The 12,067-nt window shown below is 54.8% G+C and overlaps 1 protein-coding gene across 1 annotated transcript; it reads left to right on the forward strand.

Annotated features, from left to right (window-relative positions):
- Positions 1-277: 277 nt before the first annotated feature.
- On the forward strand, positions 278-11,615 carry MPO (myeloperoxidase). The gene is made up of 12 exons (XM_037993754.2): positions 278-761; positions 907-1,000; positions 1,350-1,525; positions 1,718-1,841; positions 1,939-2,068; positions 2,160-2,366; positions 3,227-3,545; positions 5,666-5,826; positions 7,680-7,935; positions 8,430-8,600; positions 9,452-9,689; positions 10,481-11,615. Exons 1-12 carry the CDS (start codon positions 608-610, stop codon positions 10,686-10,688), a joined length of 2,238 nt encoding a protein of 745 aa, XP_037849682.1. The 5' UTR covers positions 278-607; the 3' UTR covers positions 10,689-11,615.
- The last annotated feature ends 452 nt before the right edge of the window (positions 11,616-12,067 follow it).

Genomic DNA, 12,067 nt, shown 5'->3' on the forward strand with positions numbered 1-12,067 from the left:
CTCACACCTGTAATCCCAGCACTTTGGGAGGCTGAGGCGGGTGGATTGCTTGAGGTCAGGAGTTCAAGACCAGCCTGGTCCACATGGTGAAACCCTGTATCTACTAAAAATACAAAAATTAGCTGGGCATGGTAGTGGGCACCTGTAATCCCAGCTACTTGGGAGGCTGAGGCAGGAGAATCGCTTGAACGATTGCACACCAGCCTGGGCAACAGATCAAGATAACGTCTCAAAAAAAAAAAAAAAAAGACGGGACAATGCTGGTCCCTCCTTTCCTGCCTCTTCCCCCCATTTCAGGGGCCCCTCTGTGTGTACCTTCCAACCCCAGTGGGGGAGGAGAGAGAGTTCAGTCTCCAGGATCAGACCTTCCTCTCCCTCACCCCGCCCCCAGCTTACAGGACATAAAAGCGCAGATTGAGCTAAGAGGAGCTGCCAATATCAGGTGAGCTGTGGAGGTGGCGTCCTTGGAGACTGGATGACAGCAGCTGGAAGGGGATAAGGGTGCAGTGAGCCCCTCCCTCAAGGAAGTCTGGCTTTATCCAGAGACAGGGCCCTCTGAGGTGGGGCTGAGGTACAAAGGGGGATTGAGCAGCCCAGGAGAAGAGAGATGGGGGTTCCCATCTTCCCTTCTCTCAGATGCACGGTGGACTCAGGACCTTGCTGGGCTGGGGGTATCACTGCAGAGATGAAGCTGCTTCTGGCCTTAGCAGGGCTCCTGGCCATTCTGGCCATGCCCCAACCCTCTGAAAGTGCTTCTCCAGGTAATAGTTCCCAAGGTGGGAGAAGATGGTGTGTTGGGGTGGTTGTGTTCCAGAGACCCCTTTTCTCAGAGCAGGCCTTCTTAGCTCTGGGGCCTGATAGGGGGTTGGGGCCCATTCCTGACTCTGTGATCCCTGCTCTGGGCAGCTGTCCTGGGGGAGGTGGATACCTCGTTGGTGCTGAGCTGTATGGAGGAGGCCAAGCAGCTGGTGGACAAGGCCTACAAGGAGCGGCGGGAAAGGTGGGGCACGAGGCACTGCCCAGCTCTGGGCAAGGCTGTCCCAGGCCTTGCAGAGAAGGAGCAGGCAGCAGGGAACTTGATGGTGGGAGAGGGAGATTACGGGGACCCACGTGGACTCCCTTTCTGTATGTCTGTCCCTGTGTCTCTGGATGGTAGAAAAGATTAAAAGCCATCCTTCCCAAAACCTTGCCTGTCTGGACACCCAGGTCCATATCCTTTTTATAAAAGGAAGCCTTCCTCCCACCCGTGGGCCCGTCTGCATGGTCCTGCATGTCTGCCCCTGGGCTGGGGCTCTGCTGGGTGGGTCTGCACCCCTTCTCTGGCCTTCACTCCTCCTTTCTCCAAGCAGCATCAAGCAGCGGCTTCGCAGTGGCTCAGCCAGCCCCATGGAACTCCTATCCTACTTCAAGCAGCCCGTGGCAGCCACCAGGACGGCGGTGAGGGCTGCTGACTACCTGCATGTGGCTCTAGACCTGCTGGGGAGGAAACTGAGGTCCCTGTGGCGAAGGTCATTCAACGTCACTGGTACTGTTGTCCATCCCACCCCAGGCCCCTGCTCCACTAGTGACTCCTCCTAGGGACCACAGCCGTCTCCCAGTGATCCCCTCAACTTCTTCCTCCAGGGAGTCTCAGGGGTCTCCAGGGCTCCTCAGCCTCAGGTTGCCTGGGATAGGAAGTGAGGCGGCTCAGCTTCCCCATTGCTCTTTCCCTTGACAGATGTGCTGACGCCGGCCCAGCTGAATTTGTTGTCCAAGTCAAGCGGCTGCGCCTACCAGAACGTGGGGGTGACTTGCCCGGAGCAGGACAAATACCGCACCATCACCGGGATGTGCAACAACAGGTGCGGCTGGCAGGGGGTGGCTGCAGGACCCGGGCTCAGAGAGGCGTCCTGGATGCCTCAGGCCTCCCGGTGTCAGCGCCCTGTCATCCCCTTGCAGACGCAGCTCCACGCTGGGGGCCTCCAACCGTGAATTTGTGCGCTGGCTGCCGGCGGAGTATGAGGACGGCTTCTCGCTTCCCTACGGCTGGACGCCCGGGGTCAAGCGCAACGGCTTCCCAGTGGCTCTGGTGAGCGCGGGGAGGGGGCGGGGGTCAGATGGGGCGAGGCCCAGCCACGTGGTGCGCGGACCCAGGCGCCAGCTGACTTCGTGTCCCATAGGCTCGCGCAGTCTCCAACGCGATCGTGCGCTTCCCCACGGATCAGCTGACCCCGGACCAGGAGCGCTCACTCATGTTCATGCAATGGGGCCAGCTGTTGGACCACGACCTCGACTTCACCCCTGAGCCGGCCGCCCGGGCCTCCTTCCTCACTGGCGTCAACTGCGAGACCAGCTGCGTGCAGCAGCCGCCCTGCTTCCCACTGAAGGTGGCCCTGCTTCCCGCCCACTGCCTGGGTGGGGAGAGGGGAGATTGTTTCCGGAAGGGGCCATCTCCTTTCTGTGCCCAGGTTTCCTTTCCCAGCCGCTGAGGAAGGCTGGCCCTGCCTCCCCTGTGTCCAGAAGCACTGGCTGCTCAGCTGTGACCTGTCTCCTTCCTGTGCCTGGGCTCAGCCAGCTGGCAGCCAGGGCCGTCCATTTGCTCACTGCCTCTCGCAGGCCAAGGGAGAGACGGTTGTTCCTCCCTGGCTGACAGGAGTCCTGTTGGTGGAATCACTGGCTTTTTGTTAGGTTGGGAGAGGGTTCTGGGAGGAGGACCTTCCCAGTGCCCCCCAAGCCTCCATGCTCAGTCCTGTTTCCTCCCCACTGAGGGGGCAGCCCCAACCCCCATCACAAAGAAGGAGAGAGTCTGGGGGTCTGGTGGGTGCCGTGGGATAGGGCTGGGAGTGGGCAAGGTAGTCGAGGCACTGCTGGGTACGGAAGGAGGAGGAGAGAAAGGAGAGAGCGCCTGAGAGAGGGAGACGGACAGGAGAATGTCAGGGCCAGAGGGAGAGCAGGCACAGCAGAGAGAAGGGGAGAGAGACAGGTGAGGCTTTAGTGAGGAAGGGTCGGAGGCCTGGCGGTGCCCAGACCCAGGGGCTGCCCAGGTTCCCAGTTCAGTGTTCTGCTCATTAACCCTGTAGCTCAGAGGCTGCTGCTGGTGGCGCCCTAGGCAGCGATCCCGTTCGGGCCTCCAGAGGTCTCTGCAGCTTGAGGGTACCAGAGGTCCTGAGGGCAGGGGAAGAGCCACTTCTGCCTGGGCACCTTCCCTGCCCTTGGTGAGCCAGTCTAGCCTCTCTCTGTGCCTCAGATCCCGCCCAACGACCCCCGCATCAAGAACCAAGCCGACTGCATCCCGTTCTTCCGCTCCTGCCCGGCCTGCCCCGAGAACAACATCACCATCCGCAACCAGATCAACGCGCTCACCTCCTTCGTGGACGCCAGCATGGTGTACGGCAGCGAGGAGCCGCTGGCCAGGAACCTGCGCAACACGTCCAACCAGCTGGGGCTGCTGGCCGTCAACCAGCGCTTCCAAGACAATGGCCGGGCCCTGCTGCCCTTTGACAAGCTGCACGATGACCCCTGTCTCCTTACCAATCGCTCAGCGCGCATCCCCTGCTTCCTGGCAGGTCAGCGTTGGGGTGGGGACCAGGGGTGGCATAGGAGGTGTTCCCTGTTGGAGCCACAGTGAGTCTGTTTGTGAGCAGCTAGTGGGTTTGTTCTTAGAGAGACTGTTCTCACCAGCCATTACTATCAACTTCGTGATATTAATCCAGTTGCCTTGGTAACAAGTCAGATGGAGCTAGAAAAGCAGAAAAGCAAACAACCTCTCCAACCCTAAGATGGAGACCCAGGGATGGACGAGGAGCCTCTGTCCATCAGTCCGTTGCTTTCTCTGTCCCTCTTTACCCTTCTGGACTCTGGAAGAGAGGAGAGTTGAGTCCCTCAGGAGCGGGGAACTAAAGGACAGAGAGGGCTATGGTGCCCTTGCCCTCTAGAGCCACACTATCCAATGTGGTAGCCACTAGCTGCATGTGGCTATTTTAATTTTAGTTATTTTAAGTTAAATAAACCCCGTTTCTCAGCGGTGCTAGCCACATTTCAAATGCTCAGTTGCCTTACAGTCTAGCGGCTCCCCCTAATGGGTGGCACAGATGTAAAATATTTTCATCATCTCAGAAGGTTGAGTTGGACCACACTGCTCCAAAATATCCCCTCCTGCGCATCTTAATTGCCCATAATAAGAGATGATGGGATTTTAAATGTAAACAATTGGCAGTTTTGGAGACATGATTGGGGCAGTGATGGCAGCCAAGACCAGATATTTTCCAGTGTTTGTTTTTTTTTTTCCCCTAAGATGGAGTCTCACTCTGTCACCCAGGCTGGAGTGCAGTGGCACAATCTTGGCTCACTGCAACCTCTGCCTCCTGGGTTCAAGCGATTCTTCTGCCTCAGACTCCTAAGTAGCTGGGACTACAGGCGCCTGCCACCATGCTTGGCTAATGTTTTGTATTTTTAGTAGAGATGGGGGTTTTACCATGTTAGCCAGGCTGGTCTCAAACTCCTGACCTTGCGATCCACCTGCCTTGGCCTCCCAAAGTGCTGGGATTACAGGTGTGAGCCATTGCGCCCGGCCATTTTCCAGCATTTTTATATGTAAGCCCAATAGGGGACCTCAGGCTCTTTCCTCTGGCCTCCCTCTGCCTCCTCCTAATGGTTCCTGCTGGTCTCTCCCTGGCTGGGACCCTGGGAGGAGGATCCAGGTCGGACTTTCTATAAGAGAGGCTCTTCTGGGCTAGTTAGGCAAGGGCAGCCCTCTTAGCCAGACTCAGCTGCCCCCAGCCTGGCTTTGATGAACCTCATGTCCCAAGCCTGGGTCATTTTGACCTCTAGCTGCCCATGGATGGAGATGCTGCTCAGAGAATTTCCTTTCCACCAGCTTCTAGAGTTGGCAAGGACTGACCCTAGTGTCCTAACCCTAGCCCTCTGGGCCCTGCAGAGAAGAGTTGTGGGAAGACTAGGGGAACCAAGGGGGATCTGCTTAGTTTTCTTGAACAGTCTCAGGTGTGGACGCCACACATCTCATGTCCTAGCCCCCTCCCCTGGAGCAGGCTACACCATTGGCATGTAGTAAAGGGCAGGGCTGACAACTCTGTTGAAACGGTAGTGGCTTTCTGGAGTCCTGTGTTGAGAAGGATTCTGAGGTGGCATCCAATTTTAGCAGGAGAGTACTGTGATCATTAGCTGCATCAGACATGGGCGTGGACGTAGGCTGTGCTGACAGGCATGCTTCTTCCCAGACACTCCTTGGAATCAAGAGAATCAATGAACCAAGCAGTGTTCATAAGTCTCATACTTTGTACCAGGCACTGTGTTAAGCCCCATGTATCCATATGTGTGCTAGGAGGGAGGGTAAAATATAAAAAGGCACAAGCCTTAGTCCTGTGCTCAAGGAGCTCCCCGTTTCAGGTACAGGAAAGTGGCACATCATGTGTTGGAAGTGATGCCTATTGAATGAGCATCCCCAACCAGCAGTGCCCCTGAGCTGAGGCAGAAGCTATTATTGTGGACTGGGGCATCAGGTCAGGCCTCCTAGAGGAGTGTAAATTGGGGATGGTGTGAAAAGATGGATGGGGAGGAGGGTTGAGTAGGAGGCATTTCAGGCCTTGGCTGGGGAGGGGGTTTCAGTGGAGCAAATCTTTTCTGGGATGGAGGACTTAGGAATGACAGTGGCTTTTGCCTCCCTAAGGGGACACCCGTTCCAGTGAGATGCCTGAGCTCACCTCCATGCACACCCTCTTACTTCGGGAGCACAACCGGCTGGCCACAGAACTCAAGCGCCTGAACCCTAGGTGGGATGGGGAGAGGCTCTACCAGGAGGCCCGGAAGATTGTGGGGGCCATGGTCCAGGTAGGCTGTCTTGAACACTGGGCACATGGGATCCAGATGTGCCCCTGCAACATCCTAGCTGTGTGACCTTGGGCAAGTTCCTAACCCTCCGGAGCCTTGCCTTCTTCATCCGTGAGGCTATAAGGATTATAATACATATATGAAAACACCTTTCAGATAGTAAGTGCTCGACAAAGGCTTCTTCCCTTCCCTGTGCTTCGCAGGTTTGCTCCCTGCAGTCTTCTTTCCTGTGGGTCTGTTGTTGGTGTTGGGAGGGTTGAATGTTTGACTTAGTGCCTGAGTAGCTGTTCAGTAAATTCTTCTTCCTTCCATCTCACTGTTGCTCTTAGCTCCTTTACCCACTCACATCTTCTTTCTAAAATTAAAAAAATTAGAGGGCCAGGCGCGGTGGCTCAGGCCTGCAATCCCAGCACTTTGGGAGGCCAAGGTGGGTGGATCACGAGGTCAGGAGATCGAGACCATCCTGGCTAACACAGTGAAACCCGGTCTCTACTAAAAATACAAAAAATTAGCTGAGCGTGGTGGCGGGTGCCTGTAGTTCCAGCTACTTGGGAGGCAGAGGCAGGAGAATGGCGTGAACCCGGGAGGCGGAGCTTGCAGTGAGCTGAGATGGTGCCACTGCACTCCAGCCTGGGCAACAGAGAGAGACTCTGTCTCAAAAAATAAAAAAATAAATAAATAAAATTTAAAAATTATTATTATTATTTTATTTTTATTTTTTGATACAGGGTCTTACCCTGTTGCCCAGGTTGGAGTGCAGTGGTGCAATCTTGGCTCACTGCAGTCTCCACCTGTCAGGCTCAAGCCATTCTCCCATCTCAGCTTCCTGAGTAGCCGGGATTTCAGGCACGCGCCACCATGCCCGGCTAATATTTGCATTTTTTGTAGAGACGGGATTTCGACATGTTACCCAGGATGGTCTCAAACTCCTAGGCTCAATTGATCTGCCCTCTTCGACCTCCCAAAGTGCTGGGATTACAGGCATGAGTCACTGTGTCCGGCCCACTCACCTCTTCTTTTTGGCTCTGTCATAATCCACCCAACGTCCTTAGCCTCATTTACTCCTGGGGCAATGTTCCCGGTTCTGTCTCTCAACATCTGGTGCTTCATTGCCCCCACCATCTCCCTCAGAGGCAGATGCAGACACACACACACACACACACACACACACACACACTCCTAGATTCTGGAGGAGAGAGTTTCCAGTGCTAAGGGTGAGTTTTTGATTTGCACTAAGAACTCAAGTGAAATTCATTTACACTCCAAAAGAACTTCTAGAATCTAGAATGTAGAGTGAGACTGTTCCATGTCTTCACTTTTCACGGGAAAATCATGCCAGATGGTCCTTCATTCCTTCCTGCCTCCCTGCTTTCCACAAACCTAAACTGAGCCTTACTGTGGGCAGGCACTTGGTGGGCACTGTGAAGAATTTCAACAACTTCAATTTCCCTTGCTCTCAAGGACTTTATGAGATAGTTGCAGAAATGACAGATTAATAACGTGCAGACAAGGAAGTTATCACAATGACAAAAAAAGTGATTTGCTATTTAGTCCTCTAAGGCAGAGGGCAATATAATTATCCTTAATGTACATTTGAGGAACTCACACTCAGAGAGGTTAATGACTGGTCCAAGGTCACCCAGCTAGCAAGCAGTAGAACTCTATTTATGCCTCTCAGTGCCACTCTGTTAGGGCCAGTTCCGGTATTGTGGGAGGTTATTCCCTGACCATAGAGGGATGGGAGGGATTCCCCAAGCCAAGAGCAGGCAGAGACTCTGGCCCTCCTGTGCTGCCAGGCGGCATTTGCAGTGGAGGAGTGGGTAGAGAGGCCATTCCAAATGACTTGTCTTTAGATCATCACTTACCGGGACTACCTGCCCCTGGTGTTGGGGCCAGCGGCCATGAGGAAGTACCTGCCCAGGTACCGTTCCTACAATGACTCAGTGGACCCACGCATCGCCAACGTCTTCACCAATGCCTTCCGCTACGGCCACACCCTCATCCAACCCTTCATGTTCCGCCTGGACAATCGGTACCAGCCCATGGAACCCAACTCCCGTGTTCCCCTCAGCAGGGTCTTTTTTGCCTCCTGGAGAGTAGTGCTGGAAGGTAAGCGGGACCTAGGCCAGGAGCGAGTGGGCTGGCAGCTAAAGGTGGGGTGGGGATCACCTTGGCTCTAGGGAGCTAGGGTGGGGAAATCTGCTTTCCTCCCATCTTGGAGATCTGGTCTGACTCTCCAGCCTCAGTTCCCCTGACTCTGCTTCTATATCTGATAATAAAGAGTGGGGGTGGGGGTGGCTCTCAGGGGTAACTGGCTACTTCCTATGTGTTGTGGCTTGCTGTGACCCAGGATGCCAGGGCCTGGGAGCATCGCAATCTTGCAAGTCTGAATGGCATAATCTCCTGAGACCTATACGCCCCTGGATCATGTCGTGACCAGTGAGGACCTGCTCACTGGAGCCACCTTGGTACCAGGCACTGCATGTGCCCAGCCCTCTTCTCGAATACTCCTGACCTTACCTGGACTTGTCCCTGACTCCAGTCTGAGCTCTGATACTGATCCAGATACTTCCTTCCTCTGAGCTGGCTCCTCTGGTCCCCAGGTGGCATTGACCCCATCCTCCGGGGCCTCATGGCCACCCCTGCCAAGCTGAATCGTCAGAACCAAATTGTAGTGGATGAGATCCGGGAGCGACTGTTTGAGCAGGTCATGAGGATTGGGCTGGACCTGCCTGCTTTGAACATGCAGCGCAGCAGGGACCACGGCCTCCCAGGTGAGGGGCTGCAAGAGTCTCCCCTGACACTCTCCTCCCCTGAGCTGCCTCCTAGGTAGCCCATCACACCTCTTCCCACTCTAGGGCCCCTGCCCTCTCCAGAGCATATTAGAGGCACTTTGCTCTCAGGAAGTAGTCTGAGACCCGGCCCCTGCCTTTCCCTGGACCCATCCGATCAATTTCCAGCTCCTCTCAGTCTCCTTTGCATGCTGTAATTCTCATCTTAGGGGCATCATCATCATAATGATAACCCACAGTCTGAAAATCTGTCTCTGTCATCATTTCATTTTGCTTCATTGTACGTTAACTCTGGGGGAAGAGATTATTGTTGCCTTCATTTTACTGATGAGGCAACTGAGGCTTGATGAGATTCAGAAGCTGGACAGGTTCTTTAGTCAAGTCAGTGGCAAAGCTGACATTTGAAGCCAGATTAACCTAACCCCAAAGCCTGTGCCTATGTTATGGGGTAGCGCATGTGGCTGAGGCTCCTAGACACACTTCACCTCTCATGGGTCAGAGACAGACACGTTGTGCTGCTCTGGAGGGGGACAAGGAGATGTCCCTATTCTTGGACCAGCAGGAACTGTGGCAATTTAGGGTTTGCCTTATGGTAGGCGGGCAAGAGAAAGACAGAGATGGTCCCAGAGAGGCCCAGTTGTGCTCCTTGTTCTGAGCCAAAGGTTCAGGGTTCCCTGATGTGAGGTCCTTCCCTCCATGACCTTGGTTGTGTTGGGAAGGTGGGTTTTCTGGGCTGCTGGCAGATATGTGAATCTTCCCGGCTGTCTCCAACGACCTCCCCACCTTGAGGCAGAGGGACCTGCCCACAGCCACCTGTCCCCTCCCCTACGCAGGGTACAATGCCTGGAGGCGCTTCTGTGGGCTCCCGGAGCCCAACACGGTGGGCGAGCTGGGCACGGTGCTGAGGAACCTAGAATTGGCGAGGAAACTGATGGAGCAGTATGGCACGCCCAACAACATTGACATCTGGATGGGCGGCGTGTCTGAGCCCCTGGAGAGCAATGGCCGCGTGGGCCCACTCCTCGCCTGCATCATCGGCATCCAGTTCAGGAAGCTCCGGGATGGTGATCGGTGAGGAGGGGCAGGTGGCGTGGGCCGCTGGGTGGCTGTGGGCCTATCCCTGACTCTCTCGGAGCCCAAATTTCCTCCTGTCAGGTGAAGGACTGGAGGGAGTCAGTGATTTTCCAGTGTGTTCCAGGAATCTTCCAGATGCCCTGGAGTGCCTCTAATGTGCCCTGAACCTGTTGGGGGTGCAGCAAGGAGAGACCTGGACTCCTGGTTGTAAAGGGAGGAAGATAGAAAAATGCCACCCTTAGCTACTTATTCCCATGGGTTTCACTGTGCAGCCACGGGCGTGTCAGCCACCAGTGGGCAGTCCCCTCCCAGCTTTCCCACAGCTCCCCTTAGTGTCATTTCATTGTGGTCCTGACGTCTTCATGTCTAGTTCTTGCTTAGCCTGTATTGCACCTTTGAGAAAATTAGAAAAAGGTGCCCCTCTCTGGGTGGACAAATTATAAACCACCTCCAAGATTCTCTCTCACTCCTATGGATGCAACTCCTGGCCAGGGCACAGGGCTTCAGGAGTGTGTGTGGGCCCGGGTCCCCCTCCAGCGTGGTGCCCTGGAGGCCGCCGGGCTAGGGATAAGGGACAGGCCACCGGGCAGCTGTGCTTTACTCTGCATAATGAGTGGAACATCACTTGTGTGAAAGCCCCTGGACTGCCCAAGGGCCTGGGGCCCTCCTGTGCTGCCAGGTGGCATTTGCTGTGACCTTGTTATATCCAGGGAGCAGCACAAGCCCACCGATGCCCTGCCAGCCCAGAATATCCTCAGGCACAGTGTCCATGGGTGTTCCCCATGCAGGTTTTGGTGGGAGAACGAGGGTGTGTTCAGCATGCAGCAGCGACAGGCCCTGGCCCAGATCTCCTTGCCCCGGATCATCTGCGACAACACGGGCATCACCACCGTGTCTAAGAACAACATCTTCATGTCCAACTCGTATCCCCGGGACTTTGTCAACTGCAGTACACTTCCTGCATTGAACCTGGCTTCCTGGAGGGAAGCCTCCTAGAGGCTAGGTAAGGGGGTGCAGCAGTGAGGGGTATATCTGGGCTGGCCGATTGGAACCACGGAGATCTCCTTGCCCTAGGTGAGCCCAGCCCTGTTCTGGGTGCAGCTGAGAAAATGAATGACTAGACATTCATTTGTGTGCTCATGTATCTGCAAAGTATATAAATTGGCATTTCATGTGTGTGTGTTGTCTGAACATGGGGAGTGTTTCATGGGTTATGTGTATGTGCCATTTATGTGAGTGTGTGTTTGTGCCGATGAGAATACTGAGTATGTGGAAGGCAGCAGAACGGACTGGTGAGGCGCACAGCTCAGGAATTAGACTGCCTGGGTTCCAATCCTGGCTCTGTGGCTTGCTAGCTATGTGAGCTTGAGCAAATTACCCTCATTAAACAAGAGTTTTCTTCCTTGCAAATTACATCTGTCATGGTTTCTTGGAGGGCCCACTTGTATCCTCTTGTTCTTCATTTATTGAGCACCTACTACATGCAAGGCACTGTACTGGGCATGAGAAACATATAGAGGCAAGAAAGAGATACCAAGATGCCATCTGTGTCTCGGTTAGCAGAGCTGGACCAGTGGTGCCCTGGAGGGATGAGCCAGCTGCAGCTGGGCTCTGTGGTTGACTTATGGGCCCAGCCAGCCAGGATCAGGCCATGGCTCCCCTTTTTCTTCCTCACCCTGATTTCTTGCTTATTCACTGGAGTCCTCCTGAAGAGGAACTGGGCCTGTTGTACTTTCTGTACCATTTATTTGCTCCCAATGTTTATAGTAATAAAGGCACAACTGATGGGGACCTCCACTCTGTCCATGTCTGAGGAGGAACTGGCGCTTTTGCAGAGACTTACTCTGGGCTCTGAACTTGAACCAGTGTGGTCTGTGCTCAGGGCCCTGTGTTTCTGAACTGAGGGTAAGGGTGTCGGGGAGTTTTCCTTTGAGATCTGTATGTGGAGGGCAGTCATCTCTTGGAAACATGGAGGGCAGGGCATGCGGTGCAGATCCTCCTCCCTCACCTCCACCCCTGCCACCCTGCAGGGAACTGTGGTCACCAAGCCCTCATGTTTGTTAATTGTTCTAGCAAACGTTTGCTATGTGTTCACTCTGTGTCAGGCCTGTGCCAAGGGCTAGGAAGTGGAGGGGACAAAATGCTGTGTGGTAGGAGAGAAAGTGCAGGGACCTGGTGAGGAGGCAGGCCCTTTCCCAACGAGAGGGGCCTCTGCATCCTGCATCCTGGCAGCCTGGCACAGGGGTTCAGAGGCCCTCAAGACAGTGGACTCCTTCTCACTCATGGTGCACATGGCCCCTGGAGCAGTGAGAGCAGATGGCTGGGCCCAGAGAACAGGGCCAGCACTGAGGGAGGGGAAGGAGTGTATTTCCCTA

Source organism: Chlorocebus sabaeus, chromosome 16 (genome assembly GCF_047675955.1).
Source record: "Chlorocebus sabaeus isolate Y175 chromosome 16, mChlSab1.0.hap1, whole genome shotgun sequence".
Lineage (NCBI taxonomy): Eukaryota > Metazoa > Chordata > Mammalia > Primates > Cercopithecidae > Chlorocebus > Chlorocebus sabaeus.

Excerpts from the sequence above, each read along its gene's own strand:
- MPO (XM_037993754.2), top strand. The coding sequence starts at position 608 with ATGGGGGTTCCCATCTTCCCTTCTCTCAGATGCACGGTGGACTCAGGA. Across the intron at positions 1,526-1,717 it reads AAGGTCATTCAACGTCACTG|ATGTGCTGACGCCGGCCCAG; the intron begins GTACTGTTGTCC and ends TTCCCTTGACAG. Across the intron at positions 8,601-9,451 it reads CAGGGACCACGGCCTCCCAG|GGTACAATGCCTGGAGGCGC; the intron begins GTGAGGGGCTGC and ends TCCCCTACGCAG.